Source organism: Myodes glareolus, chromosome 5 (assembly GCF_982192425.1).
Source record: "Myodes glareolus chromosome 5, mMyoGla1.1, whole genome shotgun sequence".
Classification (NCBI taxonomy): Eukaryota; Metazoa; Chordata; class Mammalia; order Rodentia; family Cricetidae; genus Myodes; species Myodes glareolus.
Window position 1 is genome coordinate 29,180,719 of NC_142030.1, and position 26,924 is coordinate 29,207,642.

Sequence of the window (26,924 nt, forward strand, 5' to 3'; positions counted from 1 at the left end):
ATGGCCGCAGGCAATGCCAAAACCTAGGATGCAGTTTTCCCTCTGCCAATAACTCCCTCTAGGCTCTTGGGCAGGTCCCTACTTCTCTCACCAGCAAAACAAGGAGCTTATATTTAAAATAATAATAATAATAAATAAATAAAAGTCTAAGGTCCGTTTTAGTAAGGAAAACTTACACTTGCTTAACCTTGCAGGTTTTTTTTCCCCAGGCAACATAAATAAGATGTGGAGGGAAAGTGTAACAGTAGAGAAGATGTTAAAAGTGTCATAAATTCAAGTTACCCAGTCCGCAAACATGAATTACAGGAGAGACTGTTAAATGAATGGGAACAGATTTTATAGCTATATTTTCCTTTTGCAAGGTTTCCAGATAAATCATTGCCTATGGCACTGACTGTCATTTCCTTAACCTGGAGTGTTCGAATGCATAGCTCAGCGATGGCGTGGACAAGCCACAAGTCAAAGGTAATGTTTTTTAGAAATTAACCATGTCTAGGTCTCTGCCTTGGGTCATGACATGCTGACATACTAGCATCTGTTAGGAAGTGGGTGTGGCATTAGGGTGACACACACTGTGATTTGCAGGTCCCTCCAGCCCCGTACTTCTGGTAGCAAGAAATGTCTAAGGACAAAGCTGCCATAATTACCCTGGCCTGGGAGAGCAGATTTAAGTGGACTGGTGTTTTTGAAGCATGCTGAACTCTACTGCCCCCTAGAGGTAGCATGAACAGAATGCATGTGAGTTACATAAATTAAATGGCCTGCCACTAGAATATTTTCTTCTTTTATTCCCTTACCTTTCAAATCTGGGTTCTGAAGCAATGCCTTCATTTATCTACTACAGAAGTGGTGGGATTCATGGAGAATACAAAAGTAACAGATGTTTGCAACACACGACTTTGATTTGTTTGTTGTTATTGTTTCGCTTTGAGAAAGGGTCTCACTATGTAGCTTTGGGTAACCTAGAACTTGCTACACAGATCAGCCTGACCTTAAACTCAAAGTTCCACTGCCTCTTCCCCCCCTCAATGTGCTGGGTTTAAAGGCCTGTGCCAAAATGCCTGGCTTGTCAGTATGCGTCATTACCACCCCACATCTCAGTGCCCCCCGCCCCCCTCCGTACAATTCTGGTTCCGGTTTTAACCTCAGGAAACATTGTCTTCCACATCTTTTCAGGGCTGGAAGCAACTGTAACAAGAACAGTAAAACTCTGGGGTCTCTGCCACGTTTTACCTCCAGCGGGATCTACAATTGTCACAGAAGCCCAAATACTTGAGGCTCAGCTTCCTTGTTTATAAAATGAAGGCAGTCACACTTGCCCCCAACCCTCAATGGCAATGGAAAAACACAGACAAGATCATTCATGAAAACACCCTGGGGCGAAAAAGCGACAATCTGGTCAAGGTGGGTTGCTGCTCTGTGACTGATGACAGGGAATACCAGCAGTGACTTTAACAAACATAAAAAAAAATAAATAACAATAAATTTCAAATGTTATCTACAGATTATAGCCCAAACTCCAGGAGTTGTTTGGAAGAGGTCAAAGTTTGGAGTAAATAGAAGCAGGCATTCTCCACAGGCCCCTCCTACCTGGAGAGGAGAACACCTGGGAAAGACTTACTCCCAGCATTCCCTGGAGCCCCAGGAGGGTGGCCACCTTTTCCTTGGGCACCACCATTCAGGAACTCAAAGGTGCAAAAATTATAAAACATCTAAAAGATGACCCAACCTCCTTGATGGCTGCCCTTGGGGTGAACAAGAGAGTACCACATCACTGGGGCCGGAGTCCTCTCGTCCCGCCCTGCATCCTGTCATTCCAGCGGACCGTGCCCTCTCATTATGAGAATTTAAGTTGACAAATACATTGAATTTCATTGTGCATGAGCCTCAGCTTTTGGCAAACCAACATCCCCTTTACAGGGACTGCTAAAGAGCCACTGGTGGGATAAACCTGAAAACCCCACAGAAAAGAGGGAGCCCCTCTCTCCAGGGGGTAATTTAGTAGGTAGATTAAGCGATACTTGATTAAGAATAAACCTCTCTTTTCTATGGATATACACAGTGTTTGTACAGAAGGGCTGAATGAAGTGGAGGATTAAGTCACAAATCCACAGGAAAAAGCTGAGGACTTTTTTCTCAGAAGAAATATGCAGGTTCCTCCACATTCGGAAAACAGTCATACTTTATTGGGAGGGAAAAAGGAAAACGAAGACATGCACACACAACAGTTTTCTTTATGGGATCTCATTTGGCTGAGAACTGGGCAGTCCAAAGACCCTGAGCAAGGCATTTGACACCCAACAGTCTAACTGCTAATAAGAGCCACAATTCGGGATCAAGTCTACCAGAAACTGATTGTCAACTGAGAGTTTTCAAGACTGCCCATATACAACAAAAGTCATTTGTACTTCATGGGAATTTTAGTGTGAAAGAAAACCAGTGTCACAATAAATCCCACAGAGAGAGAGAGAGAGAGAGAGAGAGAGAGAGAGAGAGAGAGAGAGCGAGAGAGAGCGAGCATTTCTGTAGACTGTCAGTACAATCAGAACAACACCCACCCCCTACCCCGCAAAAGAGCTGCCCCTGTCTTCTGCATGGGAACAGTCACATAAACCCTTTTTAGCATTTGAAACCATGAACAAGCAGCTCAGGCCAGCAACGTGAGATTTACTCACAAGCCAAGGGGACACCCCCAAGTTCTATGTACTTCTATACATTGAGACAGAAAGTATGAAACAAGCAAAACTCATCCAAAGGTTAAAAGAGATGTTAAATTCTAATGAAGTTGGAACAGATGTGGACACTCACGCTGAGCTGGGATGGCCTTTCTCATCTTTCCATATGTTGAAAACGATGGCTGAAATGAAATCTCCCTAAGTCACCGTGCGCCATGCCTACCAGACAGCCATGAAAAACTAGGAACTCGATAAATGCATTTTGACAGTGATGAATCTCTGAGCACTGACTGGTCAGGTTTCCTCTTATGGCAGTGCTTAGGTAAGTGTGCCATAACATGGGAACATAGATCATCGTTAGAGGAACAATTGTAAGCACAAGAAATTGAAAGAGAAATAAATTTAAGTCTGTGACTTGGAGAGATGGGCAGAAAGACATGAGGCTTAAAATTGTTGCTTAATATATGCATAGCGCCCTGTGAAGAAATAACTTAGCCAGCTTGGGGACTTCACAATGAACTGTATGTTCACTGGAAGCTGGGCATTGGAGACTTGCTGTTTGTACACTTCCTCTGCTAGTAGATTCCGACTCTAATTGGAAGAACAAAGTTAAATAAAGTCCCCTGGGAGGAAAAAAGGACATACAAGTTTACTTAATTTCAATTATTTCTAGATATTTTGTGATCTATTCATTTTGCTTGTTTGTTTTAGTTTTTAGAATTCTACTAGAGCTAGAATAAATGGGAACATTCACTCACTTTCCCAGCGAATCACAGTGGGGTTTAATCACTGGTAGGAAAGGAGCTTTACAGTTCCCTGGGAACCTATAATTTGGAAACGGAAGCACACAAGAACAGACTTTAGTTTTCAGGCAATAAATTGAAGAGAACTCTGCAGACATACAACAGAAAAGGAACATAAAATATTGGCTTGCGTGTTTCTTAGAATGTTCGTTCATTAACTCGATAAGCTGCACAGGGGAAAATGGAGCCAAAACCTACAAAGAGGTCCACTGGGACTTCTAATTGGCATGTTTCTTCGGCAAGAAAGCAGAGGTGGGGGTGGGGGAAGCATCCCACTCTAGTAAGGACGGTTTAGTGTGAATCTCAAGAAAGATCACTTGTTGAAAAGTCTCCATATGGGTTCTGACGAGACATACAGAAGCCCAAAGCCCCAAGGCCCAACATAAATATCATACTTCCATAATCTGTGTCCTGGGAAAAGTTCTACAGAATTATACAAGAAAATTATAGACATTTATATCTACCTTCATATGCTCAACATTAACTTTAAAAATGTGCAAATATTTCTTCTTTGTTGCTCCAAAGGTGCTTGACTGAAAATGTCCATTGATTAAGGCCACACTCTGTATCTTTATGGCTCAAAAAGATGAAACAGTAACCAAGTTTCTGTTGAGTGATGGTCCCCAAGGCTGTCATGTCCTGTCATTGAAAACTCATGATCAGCCTCTGGGGAAGAAATGCTACAAGGGTTGGAACCATACAGGACCCCTTCCCAAACCTAACCTTGTTGCACGCATCAGGGAAGGTAGGGCTCACTCACAGTCTTGATGGAAAAAGGAAGGACTAGGGAGATTCTCTGTTTTCATTCAGGCCACAAAGGACCAGCATTTGAAGATGACCTTGGCTACTTCACAGCTCTTTAGCCTTCCATCCCATTCTCCTTGGCCATGAGCATACACATACATCTATAAACTTAAATCAAGAGCCCGCTCTTCCTACTGAGTATGAGTGTTCTCCTTTGAGAAACAAGGTGTTTTCCAACAAAAAGAAAAAAAAAACCCTCCAGATGAAAACTAAACTGTCAGCCTTCTTCAACAGACACAATGAGCTAGGTAAGGTTCGTTCTAAGTATTGTTTAATACCAAAAGATTTCGGTGGGATAGAGTACAGGCTGGGAAACAGATTATAAACCAATGAACAAGAGAAATTCACATACAGATGTGTGAACTCCCAGGTTGCACATAAAAATTCACACTGATGACTTACTTTGGACAACCAGAAGATCCCACAGGCCTCTACTCAGTTTCATTAGAGCAATGCTCATCAGAGTTTAATGACTTGTGTCCTTAGATGAGGCATGGGCTCCCGAATGCCTTACAGTCCTCCCCCCAATTAAATGCACAACTAAGGCCAACTGCAGCGGAAATCTGTCAACATGCCCACACTTGCTTTTCCTATAATTTAAAAATAGGTCTCCAAAATTTGTCTCTTAACACACCAAATGATTAGCCTCAGTTATTCAGTCTTTCTCGTACCTGGCCCTTCCCTAAGCAGAGTGAGTTCTCCAACCCACGAGTCAGCCATATGCCTTTCCAATGACCGGAAGTGGAACAAACACATTAGGTCAAGATGAGGCCTACGAATTCTCCAAGTCTGGCCACTCTCCTCTGCCCCTGCTGCTGTCAGAGATCAGTTGTCCTTCACCTGAGCTTCAGAACGAACACACATGGAACAGCTGCCCCTACGGATGTGAGCAAGTAGGATAGACACCTGGCAAAAACTACCCTGGAGCAGTGAAGACCCTAGGTCAACATGCATATATAGAACAATACACCATGAGTTCTTTAAAAGCCTGAGTCTGGAGATGGTTGTTACAAGGCAACTACTAACCGATACATCTCTCCCAGGCATCATCATTTTTTCCCCTAACATACAAACCCATATCCTGCATGTGCTACTAACTGAGAGAGACCCTGAAGATAGTTGTCATCCCTGGCATGAAATTATAAGAAACAAAGAAGCCACATGTCATACAGTAGTGATTCTCAACCTTCCTAATGCTGTGACCCTTTAATACAGTTCCTCATATTATGGTGACCCCTAACCAAAAAAAATTATTTTTGTTCTACTTCATAACTGCAATTTTGTGACTGTTATGAACTGTAATGTAAATATCTAACATGCAGGCTACCTGATAGATATGCCATGCTTGTGGAAAAGTCACAGCCTCAAAGGGATCACAGCCCAAAGGTTGAGTACCACTGACCTAGAGGCTCCAATTTTTACCTTTTGTCATTGTATCCTCCAAGGAGCAGAGAAATCCCTGAGTGAGTGGAGTCCTGAGGGCTATGTGCTGTTGACACAGGCACAGCCATGGGAAGGCTTCCATAGCCTCAGGCTCAGCTGGATGACAACGCCTTCCTCTGGAGACCAAATCCATTGTGGGGTATGTACAGAAAATGCTCACCATAGTGTTAGTCACCTGAACATTTATGGCCTGGAGACTACTCCCCCACAGAGACTACCCGCGCTGAGATTAACTAAACCTGTCTTCTTGATCCAACTGTGTACCATAAGCCCTGCCTTCTTGTTTATCTGTATTTAATAACCCTGCCTCCTTGTCCAGCTGTATGCAATAATCCTGCCACCCTACTCAACTCTATGGAATAAACACATTGAGCTTCCAGGATGCTTCAATTTCTCCAGCAGAGAGAGCTGGTCACCAGAACCCAGCTATCTGTTCATGTGTCCATCTGTCTGTCTTCATTTATTTGACACCCCAGTTAGATCCAACCCTGGAGCCATTCTGGACACAACAATGTCCTTGTTTAAACAATAAATTGTAACTCTTTAACTTTGTCATTAATTTTATGTATTTCTTTCAGCTCAGCATATTCTGTCTGTCTCTCTCCCCTCTTTCTTTGTGAGTGAGTGTGTCTCCTTCTCTGTGAGTGTGTGTGTGTGTGTGTGTGTGTGTGTGTGTGTGTGTGTGTGTGTTCTGCTTCCTCCTGTCTTTCTCCTAACAGACTGTCACTATGTAGACACTATGTATCCCAGACTGGGGACTTATAGTCTTCCTGTCTCAGTGTCCTAGTGCTAGGATTACAGGCCTATGTGACTCCAAACCCGGCTCTGAGTTCTTACTTGAAGCATCTTCCAGAAGTTATTACTATTAGAGAAATGAGCTCATAATCTAGTTCTAGATGCCAGCCATCTAGTTGGCTGGGTAAAATCAAGGCATCAATCGTCACAAAGCACCAGTGCAGAACAAATCAAATTAGCCAGTGCCAAACTTTCAACCACACCTTAACCAACCAAATAAACCAAATTCTGACTGACACTTAAAGACTAACGTATGAACAGAAAGTACTTAAGAGAGCATTAATATTAAAAATGAAGAGCATCTAGAAAATTCCATTCTCAGAAGGCAGCAATTACTGCATCTGAGCACATCTGCTGAACGATTCAGGCAAGGGGGAGAGTCACTCCCTATTGACCTCAAGCAGAGACACTTCCATCTCAATTAATTGTGACTTCTTTTTATTGCATTTCAAATGTTATCCTTTATTTGGGGTGGTCAGGAATGCAACTGAGCAATTCCAGACCATGTTATCTTTTATGAACTGGTCTGCGAGGCAGTTATCAAGGCCCCTTAAGAAAACACAGCTATACAAAAGTTCATGGGCCAAAAACAAGACATTAATTTCCGTAACTAGATGTGTCCTAAGAAAAGAACAAATTGCTACACAGAGAAAAGACAAAAATGTATATGCTCAATGCAAACCAGAGTGCAGCTATGTAAACCCTGCACATAACATATAACTCTTTTCCTTATTATAAGTGTTTATGTGTACATGTGCATGTATGTGTACATATGGCATGGTAACGTGCAGGCGTGGGTCATTTTTTCCCCCATGTGGGTTTCAGGAACCTACCTCGGATTGTCAGGCTCGGCAGCAAATGCATTCACCCTGAGCCATCTTTCTGGCCCTCTTTTTCAATGATTTCTCATCTTTTCTTGTTAGTCTAAAGACAGTCAGTTATCAGCATTTTTTTTCTGAGCACAGCCTGTGCCGGGAATGATTCTGAGTTCTTGAGAAACTCCAACTCAGCTCTAACAGTGCTCTGGGACAGAAGCAATCAGCCCTCCTTTTCAGACCAAGGCTTTGAGAAGGTAAGTCGTCCTTTCAGGAATACTCCAGCCAGATATTTTAAAGTGTGGAATGAAATCCAGAGCCAATTAAGGAATAGCAACAATATTCCCCTCAATGGAAGTTCTCACTCCAAGCACTGGGTGTTTTATGGTTTATGCTCAGACTGTGTCTTGCTCTGCCAAGCAGTGAGCACAGCATCCTGCAGGGGGATGGAGGCAGAGAGCACAGCATCCTGCAGGGGGATGGAGGCAGAGAGCACAGCATCCTGCAGGGGGATGGAGGCAGAGAGCACAGCATCCTGCAGGGGGATGGAGGCAGAGAGCACAGCATCCTGCAGAAGGATAGAAGCAGAGGCTGGCACTGCTGTTGGGATATTTGAATTCAATCAGGCTGTAGTTGCATGAAGCCTTTGCAGTTCATTTAACCAAAAGACTTTATTTCTTGGTTGAAATAAAGTTGCGCCCCCACGACTCACACTTAAGAGCCCTGTTGCTCAGGTAACATGCAGTGTAAATGGGTTAACAGCTAATATACAGAAGGCAGCAGAGCCTGGAACACTGAAGCAGGTAATGAAAGGCAACTATGACTACCATGTTCCCCTCCCCTCATTTGTGGAGGACAGGAGGACCTGGAGTCCTTCAGAATCTTTTTGTGATCTTTTAGTGACTTCTAATCACAACACATGTAAAGTGACCAACATTGCTCTGGGGAATGAATGTTGTGAGAAATACATTTTTAAAAAAATATGATATATTTAAAAGAAAAAACTACAGCGCTCTTCAAATTTTAGTTACTATCTCATTTTTTAAACTTTGACCTAACATCTATGACAGAAGAAAGACTAAGATCCCAGTTCTTAGACGTGACCTGTCAAGATTACTGAGGAAGCTATGGGCACATTTCAGCTAGAATCCACACTAAAGTGGACCCACGAGCAAAGAGGACCCAGTGTTAGCTGTGCTCTCACGTCTAGGCCAAGCATCTATGCAAAGGACACTTGACTAGAACTGGCACCACAAGGCACGTCTAGGACAGAGAGGCACCGAAACTAAGAGGAGCTGAGAAACCTCCGTCTGGGATGGGATGCAGATTTTCCCCACATTCCTTCCTTGGAACAGTTATTCATTTCTCTTTTGGGCAATTAAAAGGATGAACTATGAGTACACACTAAAATTATCTACTTCTATCTCCAAGGAGGAAACCAATATATAACTGCAGAAAGACACTAACTAATAAGCAGAATTTAACATGAACTCAGGCCAAGCTGAACTCAAATTGCTCTGTTTAAAGACAGGACTGGAGTAAATAAAAGCACTTCAAAGCCAATGTCCTGTTTCAGCCTGAATGTTTTATTGAGCACACGGGGAGAGCTCTGTCCCAACACAGCTATGGTTAATGAGAAGAGATTGCTGCTCTGGTCTATCAGTTGCTTTCCAAGGTAAAACTATCACTGAGAGATAACTGTACCCACTATAGCCAGGCAGAGTAATGATCTCTTTTGGAGCCCCGGTTTTTGTAAACTGATTATAGGAATGCATCTGAATGCCTTTTCTGATAAGGACATGCATTCCCCTCCACACAACTTAAACACAATTCCAAACAGACTTGACTTGCCAACCATGTAATTGTAGTCCTTACCTTTTAAGGTGAGGTCCAGGAAGCAAGAACCTCTGTGTAGCAACTTCAGGACTTTCCAAACCAACTCTTTGAACATTATTCCAGAAATGATGCTTTTATTGAGAAAGACCTATTGAATTCCCTGGGATCGTCCTGTTAGTGCTGGACTCAGGGCAGTAAAGCCCACCATTGCTGTGCACAGATTCCTGCAGCACTGGCTACAGCAGACAGTCTGTCTCTAAATATTTAGATATTAAGAAGCAGAATGTAGACTTACCTGCAAATGCTGTGAGTTGTCGACCATGCTATCTTCGCGCCTGCGAACTTCTTCTAATAACTGGGCATTCTTCTTCTTCTCCAGCTGTTGGTTGTGCTTGAGGCTAGCCACCTTCTTATTCTGATCTTTCATATGCCTGAGAAAAGCCAGCAGAGTGTGGTTATATTCAACTATATGGAAGGCATGTATTGTCACAATAGATTCAAGAAGGCCTTAAGTGCAGAATATCCTGGCACAGGATTAGGAAAACCAGGGGTTCTGAGAATCCTACATCTTTTCAGTTACAAAAGTGTGGGTGCTCAGCACCCACAAATGGCAGGTGTCAGGATGGCGCTGGGATGTCAGTGGTGAGTAAGACAGGTTTAATTGTCAGTCTTAAGGAACAGTAGGTTCCGAGGGGACATAAATGCTAAAGATATACAGTCTGGGTCTCCTAAAGCTGAAGGAAGTAAACAGCATGCCATGAGAGATGGTGGCATGCACACAAGGACAGGCAGCAGATGGGAGGAGATGAAGTTAGACACTGTGGCCACAGAAGAGGTTTCCAAAGCATATCAAAGGATTCAACCAGGAAGAGCAACCCAGGGTATCTCCCCAACAAGGCAGCTCCCCAGGTAGAAAGACATGTAATACAAGACAGAAGAAACTTGACTTCAGGGGAAACAGAGGGTTACAAGAAGACTCCACGGGGTGGAAGTGAAGTGAGGAAATAGGACTCCAAAGGCTAGCGGGCAGGGCACACAACATCCAGTGGTCTGGGATACCGCTTTTATTTCCTTCAAAGTAGCTGCAGTTCTCATTATTATTGCTCTTTTAAATCCTGTTCTTTTTCTGAAATATTAATCCACTACTTTGACTTTTAAAATAACAACCCAGAGTCCCTGATCAAATACATCATTAACACATAGCTCAAAGTTTTACCTAATACAATGTTGTACAAGGCCCTGATACAGTTTCCAGTGGGTCATCCCGACACAGAGTGTTAGGATGGTAAAGACAAAGGATAAAGGATAGGTTAGGATTACATTCCATAGATGCAGGCTGCCATGTGCACAGCAGACATTATAAATCTAATCTAATACCACAGGGGGCAGGAGAGCAGCACCAAGGGCTAGGGACCGGGGCCGTGAGGAGGAGGCTTGGGTGTGAATCCTCGACATCCTTCCTAGTGCCTTCTCCTGTGTCCTCTGCACTCCTACAGCAACCACTGTGACTGAGGCCTGACGCCCAAGCCCAGCACACTGAAGAGCACAGTCAAAAAGAGAACTCGATGATGAGGTGCAGAAGCGTCTGGCTGAACCATGGCAGAAGCAGATGAAGGCAGCTCTCCGCCAGGCGTTCTCCCTCCAGTCCTCACAGAATGGTGCTCTCTCCTCCTTCTCTGCTCCCAGAACGTCATGCAGTAAACTTGTAGCCCACCACTTTCACTGGACTAGTTGTCCAGGAAGCCCCAAGAACCCTACTGGCTCTGCACCTCCAGCTTGGAGAATGCAGGCATACAGTACTACACCTGCTCCTCCCCGCGAGGTGCTGGAGAGCTGAACTCGGGTCCTCATGCTTGTACAGCAAGCGCTTTGCCAATGGAGGCACAGCCAAAGTCTGTAATTGCTTAACTAGAGAACACTCTCAAAGGAAAAGATAGTTTATACTAATGCACACCATTAAATAGAAGAAACTGCTAAATGCCCTTATCCAAGTACAAACAATAAAGTAGAGTCTGGGGGCGAGTGTTTGCATGAAGAAATGGCACAGCATTCTCTGAGTATTTCAACCACAAAGACCCCATTTCTATGGATATGACAATTTTTAATAAACAGATAGATGGGTGGATGGAAAGATACATACATATAAACATAAATAGATACATAAACAGACAGACAGACAGATACATAGCTACATAGATAGATAAATTGCAGATTCCAGGTCTTTGAGTTGTTTTCACTTCCAATGAGTAGCTAAGAAAAATGAAGATCTGAAGCTCGTAGCTGTGGGGCAGGACTCCCTTCAGCATTTTCAGCCATTTCCTCAAATACTGCTTTATTGAAAATGCAAAAAATTGACAAAAAATTGGATTTCAGACATTACTGCTTAAGACATAGGTCAATCAGACAGGAGGAAGGCAGGTGGTAAGAATGGATGGCAGGTGTCCATGTGATTATCATCAGCTACAAACCCAGTATACACCTTCCCTGTGGAAGTACAGAGACTTTCAAATACATTTCTGACAGCTGAACTTCCTTCTGAGCTGCCAGGAACACTAATGAGGAAGAGGAAGATGTCTCTTTGGCAGTAGGAAGGAAGCAGAGAGCAGCGCTGGCTGCATAGGGAGAAGGTCAGTGGTCTTTGGATAGTAAAGAACTCGTCACTCAAATGTCCCTCAAGGAAGCCAATTCAAATGGTACCTGGGAAGTCAGGTAAGGGAGTCGGGAGATGCAGCGGACCTAGGTCCCTCCACTAAGACAGGATCTGCTCTGCACAGATCAGTGGCGTTCAGTTAAAGCATGACCACTGTGAGCTGTCCTGGGGCGCGTGCAGCTTCCGATAACCACAACTACAAGAAGCCTGCCAGGCCCAATATCTTCCCCCTCTACAGAAACAGATCCACACTGAATAAATCAAGGTGCTGAACTCAATACAGGCTTCTAGCATCCCCAGTGTTTGGGAGGCAGATTCTACAGGGCCGTAGACTCCCCACTCTCATTCTAAACTCTTTGAGGAGAATGTCATTTGTGTCTCTTTTCTAACTCCTGCCCATTGGGTAACCCTGAAATCCCATGGGGCTCACTTAAGGAGTTTTGTTCTCCAAGGACTTGCCATTCAAAATGTATCTAAGATTCAAAATAAAGACTAAAGAGATTGGAAGACAGTTCAGCCGTAAAGAGTGCTTGCTCTGCAATCATGAGGACTGAAGTTTGGACCCCGGCACTCACATAACATACTAGGCATGCCATGCATGCCCATAACTATAACTCCAAAGGTGCAGTGAAGACAGGGGGATTGCTGGGACTTGCTAGCTTTTAGCCTAGTCAAGAAAAGGCAGGTACCAGGTTCAGGGAAAGTGAATAGGCAGAAAGTGATACACACGGACACTTAACCACTCTCCTATACACACACACTCTCTCCCCCCTCCTTCTCCCTTTCTCTCTCTCTCTCTCTCTCTCTCTCTCTCTCTCTCACACACACACACACACACACACACACACAATGAAGCTCACAAAAGACTTGCGCACAAACACAGTACATTCATGAAAACATTTTTGTCAAAAATAGAAATGGAAATTTGAAAACTTCCGCATGTCCACTAGAAGGAAATTGAAGAACTGAGTACATTGACAGAATGGGGATCAGGCTAGCTAAAAGATTAAGGCCAGATGAGAAAGTTCTAAGACTCCAAGACATTATAAACAGGCACAGAGAGCAGCAGGATGGTACATACAATCTTAACTGTTTATGTAAATATAAAGCCCATTTGGAAACACAAAAACATAAATGGGAAGCTCTGGAAATCTCACACTGGTCTACACTACAACAACTGCTACTAAGCTAGTGGGGAAGAAAAACAAGTATGAGAATGGGATTGGGGAGAAAGAAAACTCTGTGTGTGTGTGCGCGTGCACGTGTGTAGTAGGAGTACATGCAAGAAATGCACTGATAGACATTAGACATAAAAGGCACAAATCAGTGACTTCTGCTCAAACAAAACACGAAGCACTGCCCTCCCCGGCTGAGGAGTCACTATCCTAACTTCTACATATCTGGAGCATTTCACTCCTTCTTGACTTCACAGACACTGTAATGTGTGTGATCTTCCTGTCTGAAATCTTCACTGGGCACAGAATGATCAGAGTTGTCCACGTCTTTTTGCATCGGCCTCGGTACTCTGTAACAGTGCTTGCATGTGGGTGTTCATGCCCTCAAGTCCATGACTGTAAATGCATGTAGAGACCTGAACAGATTTCAGGAGTCTTCCTCATCCACCTGCTACCATATTCATTGAGACGGAATCCCTCCTGGAAACCAATAGCTGGGCCACGCCGCTAGTATAGCTCGTCATACTGTTCTGAGTGATCCCTTGTTTCTGCCCTCACGATGGGTGCTGGAACTACAGGCATGCTGCCATGCCCGTCCATCATGGATATGAATGTTGGGGATCCAAACTCAGATCCATGTGGTTACATAGCAAGTATGTAATACTGATAAGTATTATCTCTTCACTATACAAACATATCTGTGTGTTTGTGTGTTTTCGCTCTTTCTTAGATCAGGTAGTATTCTGCTGTCTGAATATTACTATAGTTCAGTTAGTCACTTCTTATCATGGATAATTAGACTATCTACATTATTTTACTGTTATGAATAAAGTGGCCATAAACTGTCTTATACCAGACTATTGTAGAAATACACTTTCATTTCTCTTGGGTAAACAACCCAATGCACATTTAGCCAGGAATGAAAACTGGCAAGAATGACCCCAGTGCAAGCCCATTACTAGAGCCCATGAGCCGGTATTTTAAGTGTATCTGTGTTGTGCAGTGACTAAAAACATTATTTTTAGAATCAGATTTTCTGGGATGTCATCAGAAGTTTCCTACTTTCTAGATGGGGCAGATATTCAATGTCTCTGTGCCTCAGTTTCTTCACCTAGGAAATGGGGCTCCTAATTGTATCCTACTCAAAGGTGACCGTGAGGAGTTGATAAGTCAGTCCAGGCCAAATGCTTACAACAGATTCGGGCACACTCTTTCTCTGTTCAACTCTCAGCTTACAACAGAATGTCATCACGTCATGTGAAACTACACACGCACATTTAGCGTCTTAGTTCTCACATGTGACAGGTAACGTGACTGTCTCACACAGTGGCTGTGGAAGGCATCAGTGGGAGCTTTTCTTTCTATGCTGATCTTCCCTGGCACTTCCTTTCTGATGAGTTACACTCCCGGCTGGCAACGCTGACAGCAACACTGAAGAAGAAGGCCACGACAAGCATGGGTGAGCGAAGACGCTGAGGTGAAGCCACATGTAGATGGACACACACGCACGCACATGCAATGGAAGCCAGCAGTCTACACAATATGCAGAATTTCTGATAATAAAAGCTTTGCTCTTAACCACTGAGATGGTCCCACTGTTTGGAGATTGCCCATGTGTGTCTCTGTTTCCTACTGATCTCATTCCAGTGGCTATGCTACTGAAGAAAATGGCATTCCCACCCCAGCACCATTATCTCCTCGCAGGGAGGAGTGAGACCTCACGGGACCCTTTCCCATTCATCATGAAATTTGGCGGGGAGAAGTGAGGGGAGAAGGAGAATATGAATATGCCTTACTTTCTTCTTTCCTTCCCTTTAATTCACCGGCACTCTTAGCCTAGGGGATGGGCAGGTCCTTCCTTCTTAGCTAATCCTCTCTAGAAATTTCCTCTAGACACACGCAGGGCAGGGTGATGCTTTGCTGATCACCAAGAAGTCTGTTAATCTACTCAGACTGACAAGACTAGCTATCACTACATTAGATACTCAGCCAAAAAAAAAATATTTTTAAATTTTAGACCAAAGCAGAATACAAATGAGAATTACTGTCTGCTGCCGATACAAGAGTAGCATGAACTGTTTTCCTTTTTATAAAAAAAAAAAAAGCACTTTAAAAAATTAGACCTACAATCCAGGGGTGTATGATAAAACAAAGAAACAAACCTGGGCATTGTTTTCTTAATTAAATTCACATTCAATCAATCATTGCAGCAACAAGGGTTCAAATCACTGAGATACTGTGTGATGTGTGGGGAATATAAGTCATATGTCGCCTACTTAACCTACTAGGAAAATCCTATGCACTTGTCCCTTTCACAGATGAAGAAGCTACCCAAAGTTGTGGAGCTAGCGATGTCAGAGCCTCAGTTGGTCCAGCTCACAAACTCTTCCTTCCCACCTTGGTCCTTCAGGTCTACACCATGCCAATCAAGTACAGAGAGTATTGTAGCATTCTTTTTTTTTTTTAATTATGCCCTGCATTCTCCTCTCTCAGGCAGCTGTAGCAAGGTCTAGGAAGCAGACAAGAAAAACCTCACGACACAGTCTGTGTTCTCTGTTCCAGTCTCTGTAAAGCAACAGTGAACTGAACAAGATGATCCTGGGCATGAGCCTGATGGAGTGTTAGAGAACTAGACACACATGAGGGGACAGTCCCAGAGATAAACTATACATGAGGGAGTGTCAAGATGCAGGGGAGCGGACCTCAGGGTGTCAGCCTCACAGTGGCAACTGGGTGATGAACTGAGGACCAGTCAGGAAGCCAAACACAAGGCCAGCAGGCACCTGCAACCTTCCCGTAACTGCCTGTTCTCAATAAGATCGCCTTCCAGTTATGAAGTCTTGTGAAACAATCTATTCTCTTTGGCCAAATTGTTTCTTGGCTATAATATTCTGAAATATTATTGTCTTAAAGACTTTGATTCTAGTTGCACATACTAATTAAAGGTAAGAACAAGAATGACAAAAATGAGTGACAATTAAAAATCAGATTTTTAAAAAGGAATGGGAAAGACAAAGAAGCAAAAAAAAAATAATAATGTTTATGTCATTTAATGGCTCCCCTGAGGATGGAACTCCAGGAAGCATGGGCAAACTCAAAACAAGGCAAAGTCGAAGTTAAAGCCCCCGCCATGCCCCTACTTCCTATCTCCTTTGGCACACCATTTCCTTCTCAAATAAGAATAAAAAGTGGAATCTGAACATTTGAAATCAAGCATTCACATAATTGCCACAATTCCAGGGAGAATTGTATCCTTCTAGAAGCCTGTACCTCTGCTGTTAGACACAGGAACATTAGGGCCAATTTGGTGGGGTGTCAGCTGTATTTACAGTTTGGGGTAATATAAAAACATATGGAAACCGTGAAAATCGACTCCCAGGAGGCTAGTGTCAGAGGAAACCAGCATTCCACAGTCTGGCCCGAGGTTGGGGCAATCTGCCCAAACAATATACTATCAGAGCAACCTCCAAGCATAGGGGCACTTGGTCTGAGCAAGACCTGTTTTTAACTGCATCTGATCTGGAACTGGACTACAGCAGTTCAGACATAAAGCAGGGGTACAACCGGGTAAAAATCTTACACGATGCTTTTTCAAATGAGAGTAGAGAAATCACAAGTTGGAGTTTTGGTTCTTTGCTATGAGAAATCAATCAGAAAATGCTGTTAAATAATAAAACCTCTCTCTGGGTTTTCAGAAGTCGGAGGCCATATGAAGTGCTGTGCTAAAGGCTATAAAAATATTTCTGCCGAATGAAATAATACTCTGACATGGAGGAAGATTTTATCCCCACTCTACGCATGAATAAATGGAGGCTTGCAGAGGTGATTTGCCACATGTCATTCGGTTTCTAAGTCGGGAGTAGAGAATGTACGCCATTGTTTCTGGGATGCCAGAAACCACAGTCTTATCTGCTGTACTACAGCAACAGTAAAATACGAGATCTTGGCCACAAAACTATACAGAGCTTACTAACCAGGCCTAGACACTCACTTGGGAAAGTTAACCATCTTTTCCTCTATAGAGGAAGTGAATGAAGCACCAGCCTCAATACAACCAGTTGTTCTATGTAATCACTGGAACATGTGGTCCCACTCAAGTGTGGCTTATTAGACTACCCCCAAAATAATTAGGACTGGCATTGAATTTGATATACTGAGGCACAAAAAAGTTCCCATGAACCTATCATCTGCAAACGATACTCGGCTATGCCCTTACAACCTATGTGGCTTGGTAACACAGGCACGGTCTGGCCGGTTGAGATCAGGGCATCATCCTGATTGCATTTCTCACGTTTAGTCTTAAAATGGGAAGAATGGAATTCTAAGTTCATGACATTTGCTGGCCCAGTTCTTCCCTGGAAGCCACCTACTGGCTGAGGCTGCCCTTGGTCCTTAACAATGCACCAAGTTCTTCCCATATGATCCTCTGTCCAGTCTATGGATGTTTAGTGGCTTTTGTTTGCCTGTTTGTTTGTTTGTTTGTTTGTTTTTAAGCTTTCAGGAGACTCACTCCCTCCAGTCTACTAACATGGAGTCTCATATAAAGTCATGGGAATGCTACACTGGTACCTACGTCACATGACACACATGTACAAGTGAGTAGATGCTGTAATGTTTGTCATATTCCATCCTCTGGATGTGAGACACAGACACTGGCCATACTCAGGTTGGGGAGGGTTATAAGAGGGTGAGAGTATCATGGGATAGAGATCACAGGAACCTTGTGAAAATTCTGTCGCCCCGTACACTATCCAACTGAATTGATATGGAGACGGCCCACATCTGTGCTGTAATACAGTAGCTATTAACCCTACATGACTACTGAATGTACAAACATGGCTACTAAATCTATAGAACTACTTTTATTTTTGTTTGGCTCAGTTTGGTTTTTAGAGACAGGGTTTTTCTATGTAGTCCTGGCTGTCCTGGAACTCACACTGTAGACCAGGCCGGCCATCAAATTCCAGAGATCCACCTGCCTCTGCCACCCCAGTGCTGCTATTTAAGAACTACTTTTAAATATCACAAATATCACATTTGATATTTTAAATTTAGACAGTCACAGCATACTAGTGGCTAGACGGCACACTGGACACTAATGCACAAATTACATGCTAATTTTAAATCTTGGTTGTTGTAGTAAGCTTTCAGAAGTTTTGCAATCTTTTTACTGTTAACGTTAAACAACTGTCAGGAACTTCTTGCCTCGGTGTCTATTCAACAGAATTAATTTTCCATTGTTCCGAACAACTTCCAAACCATTTTTACCAATACAACTTAAAGAATAGTAAAGCCCTAAGTGGCGGCTGAGAAGGAATTACAGTAATTTATGCACTCTATGCTTTCCCAAGTAGTTATTCCCATGGCAACACACTGCAAAATAAACGTCTGTTCTTTCTGCTCTTCTTCACATAACTCAAACCTCCTCGCTTGGTCTGATGCGAAGGAGTAAAACACCACTTCCTCTGAGACGGCCTAGGCATGGCCAGACCACTTCCAAATCTCACCACAACACCAGGGTTTCAGAGAGCCATGCTTTTCCTAACTCGTGGCTTCCAGAGCCACTAGTTCAAGATCTGTCCATAGTTAGGAGCAAAAGCGTGAAGAGGAGAGGAAAGCGGAGGCCTGGAACCCCGTGGGTCCTGAGAGCACAGACATAAACAGTGCTTACTTAACACCGCCGTAGGATTCCTCAGAATGTTTAATATAAAATCACTGAGAAGCTCCAAAATGAGACAGCACCATGTGCTGACTGCTTTCTTGACCCAGACTGCTTTGACTTGCAGAGCCATCTGAAGCATCAACCCTGAGAAGCAGATCTTCGTCAATTTAATGAACTTGACAGTGTACCCCTCCATAAGTCTGCCCCATCCACCACCAATAGTGCTGGCTACTTAGATGTTTCTTTAAACCTTTATACCTTAAATATGTTTGCAATTTTAACTGAGCAAGATTCTAGGAAATCACATTTCTTCTGCAGATTATGACTTCATATAAAAAAAAAACAGAGGGGCTAGAGGATAGCTCAGAGGTTAAGAGCACTGGCTGTTCTTCCAGAGGTCCTGAGTTCAATTCCCAGCAACCACATGGTGGCTCACAACCATCTGTAATGAGATCTGGTTTCCTCTTCTGGCATGTAGACATAATGAAGGCAGAACACTATATACATAATAAAATAAATCTTTAAAAAAAACAGAGTATGTAATACATAGGTGATCATTAAAGGTATTCTTTGGCTGGCAATATAGCTCAGTGGTTTTCTTACTATACAAGCTTGATGACCCTAGTTCCATTCCTGGAACCCAGACAGAGATGGAAAGAAAGGACCCACTCTAAACAGCGGCTCTCTTGCTTTTATATGTACTGTCTATGATTTGTGCACATTCACAGCAATAAATAAGGTAAATTTTGAAGGATACTCTTAAATTTAAAAAAAATCAACATGAGACTCACGACAAAGACTTAGGGCCCTGGCTAGAAGCAACAGAACAAGCAGATGCAGCTTCTCGTTACACATGAAGAGACATCCACTCAGAGGAATCCACTAACAGGCACACTTTTATTTGGCTGCTATAATCAAGACTCTCAGGCCTTAAGGGATCTGCCAAGCAAGCTGGGAATTTACCAATTCCCAAGGTTCATCAATTAAAAACACTTCCAATGTCGTCCCTTTGTTGGACACCCAAGCAAGAAAACAGCCCCATTCTGTTGTGATCCAGGAATTTGTTTTTAACCAAATGATGATTAGTTCTGACTGTCAGCTTGACTGGATGAAGAAACACCTGGGGTGCTGGGAGGCAGACAGTTCCAAACAAGACTGACTAAGAAGAGAACACCTGCCCCCACGCGGGTAGCACTACCCCACAGGCTGAGGTAGGTCCCAAATGAATAAAAGGGAAAACAAGAAAATAAGCTGCATGTTAGCATATTCTCTTCCTGCTTTCGCTTCTGCTGAGGTGGGAGATGAGGCCTCTCAGAGGCATCATGAGTCATCCTGACCTGCCTTCTCCACCATGATGGATTCTATCCCCTCAACTTGTGAGCCAAAAGAAATCCTTAAGTAGCTCTTGTCCTGTATTTAGCCACGATGGTGAGGAGTACAATCAATACTCCAAGAATTTGAAGATAGCTAACTTTTAATCTTTCCTTAAGAAAGCACAGCCCTCACCAGGATAGGTTCTGCTTGGATGCAACATGTGCCTTGCTCTTGCTAGGATGACTAGTCTTGCTAGGGTCCACATGGACACTGAGAGTACCAGGCTAGTAGTAAGCCTCTGATAGGTCAAATGGAGAGTGGATTAGGATTTGAGGATCTTGTTCACACCTTAGATTGGCAACTTATTCATTGAAGAATCTGGAACAAGCAAGTTAATTTCTCTTTTATAAATATGTTTTCTGTGAGATAGTATATGGGTAGTCACATAGAATATAATCAAAGGAGAAATAAGAGAGTTCATGCACAAAATGTATGATTCAGTGGGGTTCATAAATGCTGCTTTAAAGTAATTTTAATGACAGAAAAGACTAATAATATCTTCTGCCCTCCTCACATCTGGGCTGGTTGATTTTTGGGTGGTAGACACTTATTGATCACTGACAACTGTTAGACCAAGCTGTTGGAAAGAGGGTTCCCATCCTCTCAGTCCTATACCCCAAGACTTACACTGTGCTGTGAAGATGGCTATCTCAAGTCCTGTACCCCAAGATTCACACTGTGCTGTAAAGATGGCTATCTCAAGTCCTGTACCCCAAGATTCACACTGTGCTGTAAAGATGGTTATCTCAAGTCTCACAGTATCTCAGATTCAATGTTGACATCGGAGACCTCAGAGAATGCAATGGGACAGACACAGGGAGGGAGGGCATTGAGAAGAGGCCATGAGGCCTCTACACCACCGTGAAAGCAATAATAACATGGAATGCAACATTTTCTGTCTTGAGTTGAGGGAACAGACTTCCACTCTGCACTGGAAGTTATAACCACTCACCTCTCAGTCATAAGATATACCCAGGCAGCTCTCAGTCTACCTGCCCCTTATGGGAACTGATGCATGCCTAAAGTCCCAGATGTTTCTATGATTTCTCCATCAAACCACTGGATATGCTTGGGCGACAACAACCAGAAAACATCAAAGGCTAATCCAGGCAACCAATATTTTATGAAGATTTTAAAGAACAGAGAACATAGATCGCCTAGCCTGTGAAGGAACCCATCTGTGTCTACTGATGAGAGTACATAACAGACACCATGACTCCCCAATATGAATTCTTTTTCCTAAATAGAGCCATCATTTCATAAGACACAATTTTCCATGCAAGAACCATCATAGGCTCGTTCACTCTCTGCCCCCCCCCCGTCTCTGTCTCTCACTCCTCTCTTATAAGACACATTAAATCTCTACAATTCCCCATACTGTTTCCAGTTTCTACCCAGATGGCAGGGCTTCTAGAGCTTGTAGACATAATGTGGTCGAATTCATAAGAATTTAGTTCTGTCTAAAATCCATAGCGCAGCCACCAGGGACTCAGGGACCAGGGACTCAGGTTAGGAAATAAGAAAGCATGTATCACTTTTACTTCTGTATTTTAGGATTAGGCAATGCTTATGCTATACACAACATCCAATTTGATCCTTACAGCCACCTTATGGCATGACAATCACAGTTATGCATTGCTGATGTAGAAATGTCCTGAGAAAGGCAGTTAGGCAATTTTGTTATTATGCATGCACCATATCTAAACACCCATATATACTCTACAGGCAATTATGCACATAAGCTACAGAGTATATTCCATCAGGTGTGAAGTCCAGCATTGGTCAGCATTCCATTACGTGCTACATGACTGTTCAGACCAGAATGATGGTGCAGAGGTAACAACTCATTCGAATGTTCTTCCAGGTAGAATCCATGCCAGTATGCCACATTCAATAATTCCTGTCATTGCCCTTGCTTGCTTTGTCCTTCTCGGCTTTCTGTCACCCACTAATTTCCTACTGTCATAACTAGCCAGGATAACTACCTCCACTGGAGGGGGGTGGGGAAGCCCACTGCTTAACGGTAAATGTGTTAAAACTGCCACTGCCACTCTCCAACACCTGTTTGTGTTGGGACGTGCAAGCTCGTCACAAACCTATTCCCTACAACATATGACACACACGTGTGGGTTTCACAGCCTCTTTCTAGTTTAACTCTCTCCTATAAGCCTAAGCCATCTTGGTGAAGGCACCTCGCCTTTAGGAACTCTGTGAAGGCAAGCAGAGGAGGCCTTCTACGACATCAAAGAACCCATGTATGCAGTGAGCGGCTGGGCTCTGGGAGATGACTCACGTTGTGCAGGGTTCCCATGGGAAAGTGATCAGTGACTGTAGCTCTAACCTCATCAGAAACGAGAAAGAATGAAAAGTCAGATGGTATCCACCGCTGTTCTTATGCCAGCAGCAATAAGTCATGCTCAAATTTTACCCTTGTAAAAACTCTCAATAGCAATTATTAAAGGAATATAAATACCTAAGATTTCAGATAAAGTTGTAGAGAGGAATTCCTCTGCAAAAAGTGAGCCTCTTAATCTCCCAGCACCACGGTCTCACAGGACCCACTGCAGCTCCATTTGCTGGTGTAAATCTCATTCCTTCTTGCATGTGACAAAACCAAAATTCATGCCTCAAACAAATTAGAAAGCGAGAAGAATTTTCCTGTTTTTCAACTCATGAATTAAAAACTTCCATAAAAATCAACCTAACAGAACCCCTGGCCGTGAGGAAAGCAGTACTCTAGCCGATGGTTTGTATGTGGTCCTAGGGCCCATGAGTTAACACTATCTCCAGTATAGCAGCCTTAGGAGGTGAAGCAGAACAGAAGATGCTATGCCCATGGGTACCATCCTTCTGAGGGGGTGAGGGCTGTTAGCTCTGGAGAGGATCTGCTATGAAAAGATTCTTGTTCTCTCTTGCCCTTCTGCCGTTAGCCATCAGATGACACAGCAAGAAGGCCTACATTATAACAGATGTCAGCACCTTGGCTTCTCGACTGTGAGAAATAAATGTCTTCTCATTACAAAACAGCTACAGCATTCCAACACAGCAGGAATAAGGTTGAATGACTTGGAAAATAAGGGGCGACAGTCCTAAAGCTTTCAGAACTCAAGTCCTACATTGCTTTTCTTTTGAATGAGATCATTTGAATGTCTTTAAGATTTTACTTTATGTGTATAGATGCTTTGCCTGCATGTCTATCTAGGTACCATGTGTGTTTCTGGCACACAAGGAGGCCAGAAAAGGTCATCAAATCCTCTGGAACAGAAATTACAGGTAGTTATTGGCTGCCATATGGATGTTGGGACTTGAACCTAGGTTCTCTGGAAGAATAGCCAGTGCTTTTAACCACTGAGCCATCTCTTCAGGCATGAGGGCTAACTTCTTTTTTTTTAAAAAAATTACATCTAAATATGGATCGTTTAGAAAGATAAGGTTACTCTTTCTTCCTTCCTTCCTCCCTCCCTTCTTCCCTTCTCCCCCTTTCTCTTTCTTTTGCATTCTCAACATGGAAGTGGATGAAAATGATTATAGCTTCCCTGACCATTGGCATCTACATTCTTTATAGTTGTATGGATAAAACTAATTAGAAGAAAAGTTCTGGGAACACCCACAAACATGATAGCCTATAAAAGCAATCATCATTATCTGGGTAACTGAATTGTTGGGAGTGGAATATTCTATGATACAGAATTACAAATCTCTGTGAACCAGGAGCATTTCCAGGCCAATTAATCAATGGAACTTTTCTATGAAAACACATCATGATTGAGCTAGTCACATGTGAACCCACAAGCAGCAATGACTAATTACAAGCTTCAGACCTGTGCAGTTTGCTGAATGCTTCTCCTCAGGCCATTAAAAACACCCAGACAAAGTCGACAAGAAGAATAAATTAACTAAAGAAAGTTATAGTCACAGAAAGCAATCGGTCAAAGTGTGTGACCTCTGCACAAGAATGATGCATATTTATTTGACACCACAGGCTCTCCTATACTTCCCCCTTTGATGGGTCAGTGTAATTCCCACTACCAATAATGAGAGATATGTGCTAAAAATGAATAGCTGCTAACTCCAGCCATCTGTGCATTCCTGGTACAAACAGAATTGAATGTCATCACTACCCTATTGGATTTCTTGGTAATGCTCTTTGCTGATAAGAACTTTGAAAAAAAGTTTTCTTTTTCTTGCTCATACAAGGCCTGCCCATGGCCCTTGCAACATAAAGAAGTCCATTCTACTCTGAATCCAGGCAGCCCCTAAGAGGTGGGGTGAGATAAACCCACGCTTATCAAGATAACTGTTTCCCCACTCAGTATAAATTGAGACAAAGTATACCCAGACTCGAATGATTAAAATGTCCAGATTCTTAGCAGGCTAGCTCATTACTTTTCATCCCTCTCTTGCCAGTCCTGAAAGCTAAGTAGCTGTCCTGTCTTAAGAGGCTGCAGCTATCACGTCTAAACAACCCCTTTACCCAAGGACTAAGCTAAAATGGACTTAATTCATTTTCCCTTTATGAATTACTGGCTGTCAAAATTTTGAGAAAGGTCTTGAGCTTTAATGGAGACCTTTAAGAAGAAAGATCATGTGCTAGAGAACCCGAGACAGTACGCTGGGGAGTCAGAAAAGCTGGGTGACTGGGAAGTCAGCAGTCAGAGAATGGAGATATAAAGGTCTTTCTCCAGTGTTTACATATGAAAGGAGATGTTGGTTTGACTTCATCACAGCCAGTGGCTGCAGAATAGAGAATATGCCACTCCTGGGCCTGACAGCTCTATTCTTAGGTCTCTGGGCAGCTAGCTCATCCGCAGTGAGCCACCTTTCCAAGGGCACCATCACCTTCCCCTTGAGGAGGGGACTTCAGCTCCACTTCCGAAAACTCCAAAGTCTAATGATCAGGTGGATCACCCTTACTCAGGGGCCTTACAGAAGGCTGTGGTACTTAGGATCCTCCCTTAGGTGTGATCATTAGATCTAATTTTATATGACATTTGATGACAGAACTGCTAAAAATATTTATTAGCTTGGCTAACAACTAAAGAAAAAATGGTAATCACAGCTCTCTGGAGAGGCTCTTTACATTCCATTTTATAGCACTATAAAATGAGGTCATACCCCGCACATTTAAATGGGCAAATTATCTGGCTGGAAGTGGCTCAGTCTCAAGTTCAGTACCTCAGTAGACGAAAGCAGCTAAGGGGACGTTCAAGGTCAGAGTTCATTTCAAAGACGGTGAGGATCTCACCCAAAGGTAGGAACCCTTTACTTCGCATGCGTGACTGCAAGTATGAGCCTGCTATTTAGAGGTGTGGTGCTTGGTAAGCTGCTTATAACACTACCTATCATACCCACAAAAAGCAGTGTCAATATAGAGCTATCAACTGATCATTTATAAGCAACGTGTTTAACTTATAATAGTAAGTTAACTCTTAAGAACCTGATTTTTAAACTTTGACCTTCATTAAAAATACTACTGAGTATAAGACAGAATTTTGTAACAGAACCTTGCCAGTATACAGGAAAAAGTAAGACATTAAATGAAGGTCTAGTATCCACAGCATATAAAGAGCACAACTCAACAAAAGAAAAATAAACAGGTCAATTAAACATGAACAGGGGATTTCAAAATACGTTCATTTCAAAGAAGATATGCAATGGCCAATGAGAGCATAGAACTACATTCTACATCATTAGTCATTAGAGAAAGCAGGTCAAAACCACTGCATACACTGGGGTGGCCATGATCAAAAAGGTGAATAACAACACATTTGGGTGAAACTGGAGTGAATTCATAACGATTATATGTTACTGGTGCAGACATAAAATGGAAAGGCGCTTTGGAAAATAATTTGCTGTTCCTTGGAAGTTAGTAAGAATCACCACAGACCTAGGACCTCTGCTCTTCCACCCCACTGGTTAGAAGATCCCAAGCTACTGTTTTCATGGTAGTTAAAAAGAGGAGACAGACCGGAAGCTGATCAAAGGAACAGGTGCACAAAATGTGGTACCTCATGCAATGCAACATTCTTCATCGATAGACATTAAAAGTCAATCAACAAACATTGCATAGATGCAATGCTGAGTCTATGAAATGCCCAAACACACAAACCCAGAGAGACAGCACAGGAGTCCGCAGAGGCTGGAAAGCGAGAGGAATGAATGGGGGAGTGGGTGGGAGCGGCAATGCTAACTGCGCGTGGGGTTCTTTTCTGGGGATACAATTTTAATTCCAGAATGAGATAGTAGAAATGGCTATATAACCTTGTGAATAAAGGAAGACCAGCTTTTAAGGGGTTAATTTTATGTTATATGCACTGGAACTTTTAAAAAGCATGCATACTCAAAATAAAGCAGAAGTTCTACAACCTCTCAAGCTACCCCAGGAATTACTCCCGCTAAGGAGTTTTCATTAATCTTTCTAGAAATATGTTAGGCATGGTGTAAACATAAGCACACAAGCCCCTCTAAAATGACAGAGCACAAATCTCTAAGATTTACAGTCTGCCTTGGGTATCAAGCCTGTCAGGACCACAGTCTGTGGCAAGGAGAAGAGGGATGTCAGGAGAGAGCGAAGTTAGGAGAGAAGATGCTGGCAGGAACCTGAGACCACCCTCCGGAGAAATGAGGATCTGTGCCTTTCTGGAATTTTCAAACAGCTCTGCCTGGATATCCCCCACACACATCTTAATATACTCCAAACTAAATCTTCACTGCCCCACACCCAGAGCCGGAATCGCTTCCCCCTTCTATCCCCCATCTCTATCAGTCATTCCAGATTAGGAGAAAGAAGACTAAACCCCTTCTTCCTTACTCCTTGCACACCATACACAGAAGATCACTAGGCTTGGCTGTGTTATCTAAATAAAAAAAAAGAAAGAACAGTCTACCAAAT

General features: G+C 43.0%; 1 protein-coding gene across 11 annotated transcripts in view; it reads right to left on the bottom strand.

The window, feature by feature from the left end:
* Erc2 (ELKS/RAB6-interacting/CAST family member 2) overlaps positions 1-26,924 on the bottom strand; it is a 919,008-nt gene that overhangs the window by 401,955 nt on the left and 490,129 nt on the right. For all 11 annotated transcript variants that reach the window (XR_015737860.1, XM_087906197.1, XM_087906198.1 and 8 more), the window contains one exon: positions 9,467-9,602. Coding sequence is in view for 10 of the 11 variants with exons in the window: in XM_087906197.1 (XP_087762323.1) it covers positions 9,467-9,602 (136 nt within the window). In the remaining variant the exon portion in view is untranslated. The remainder of the gene's footprint in view (positions 1-9,466; positions 9,603-26,924) is intronic.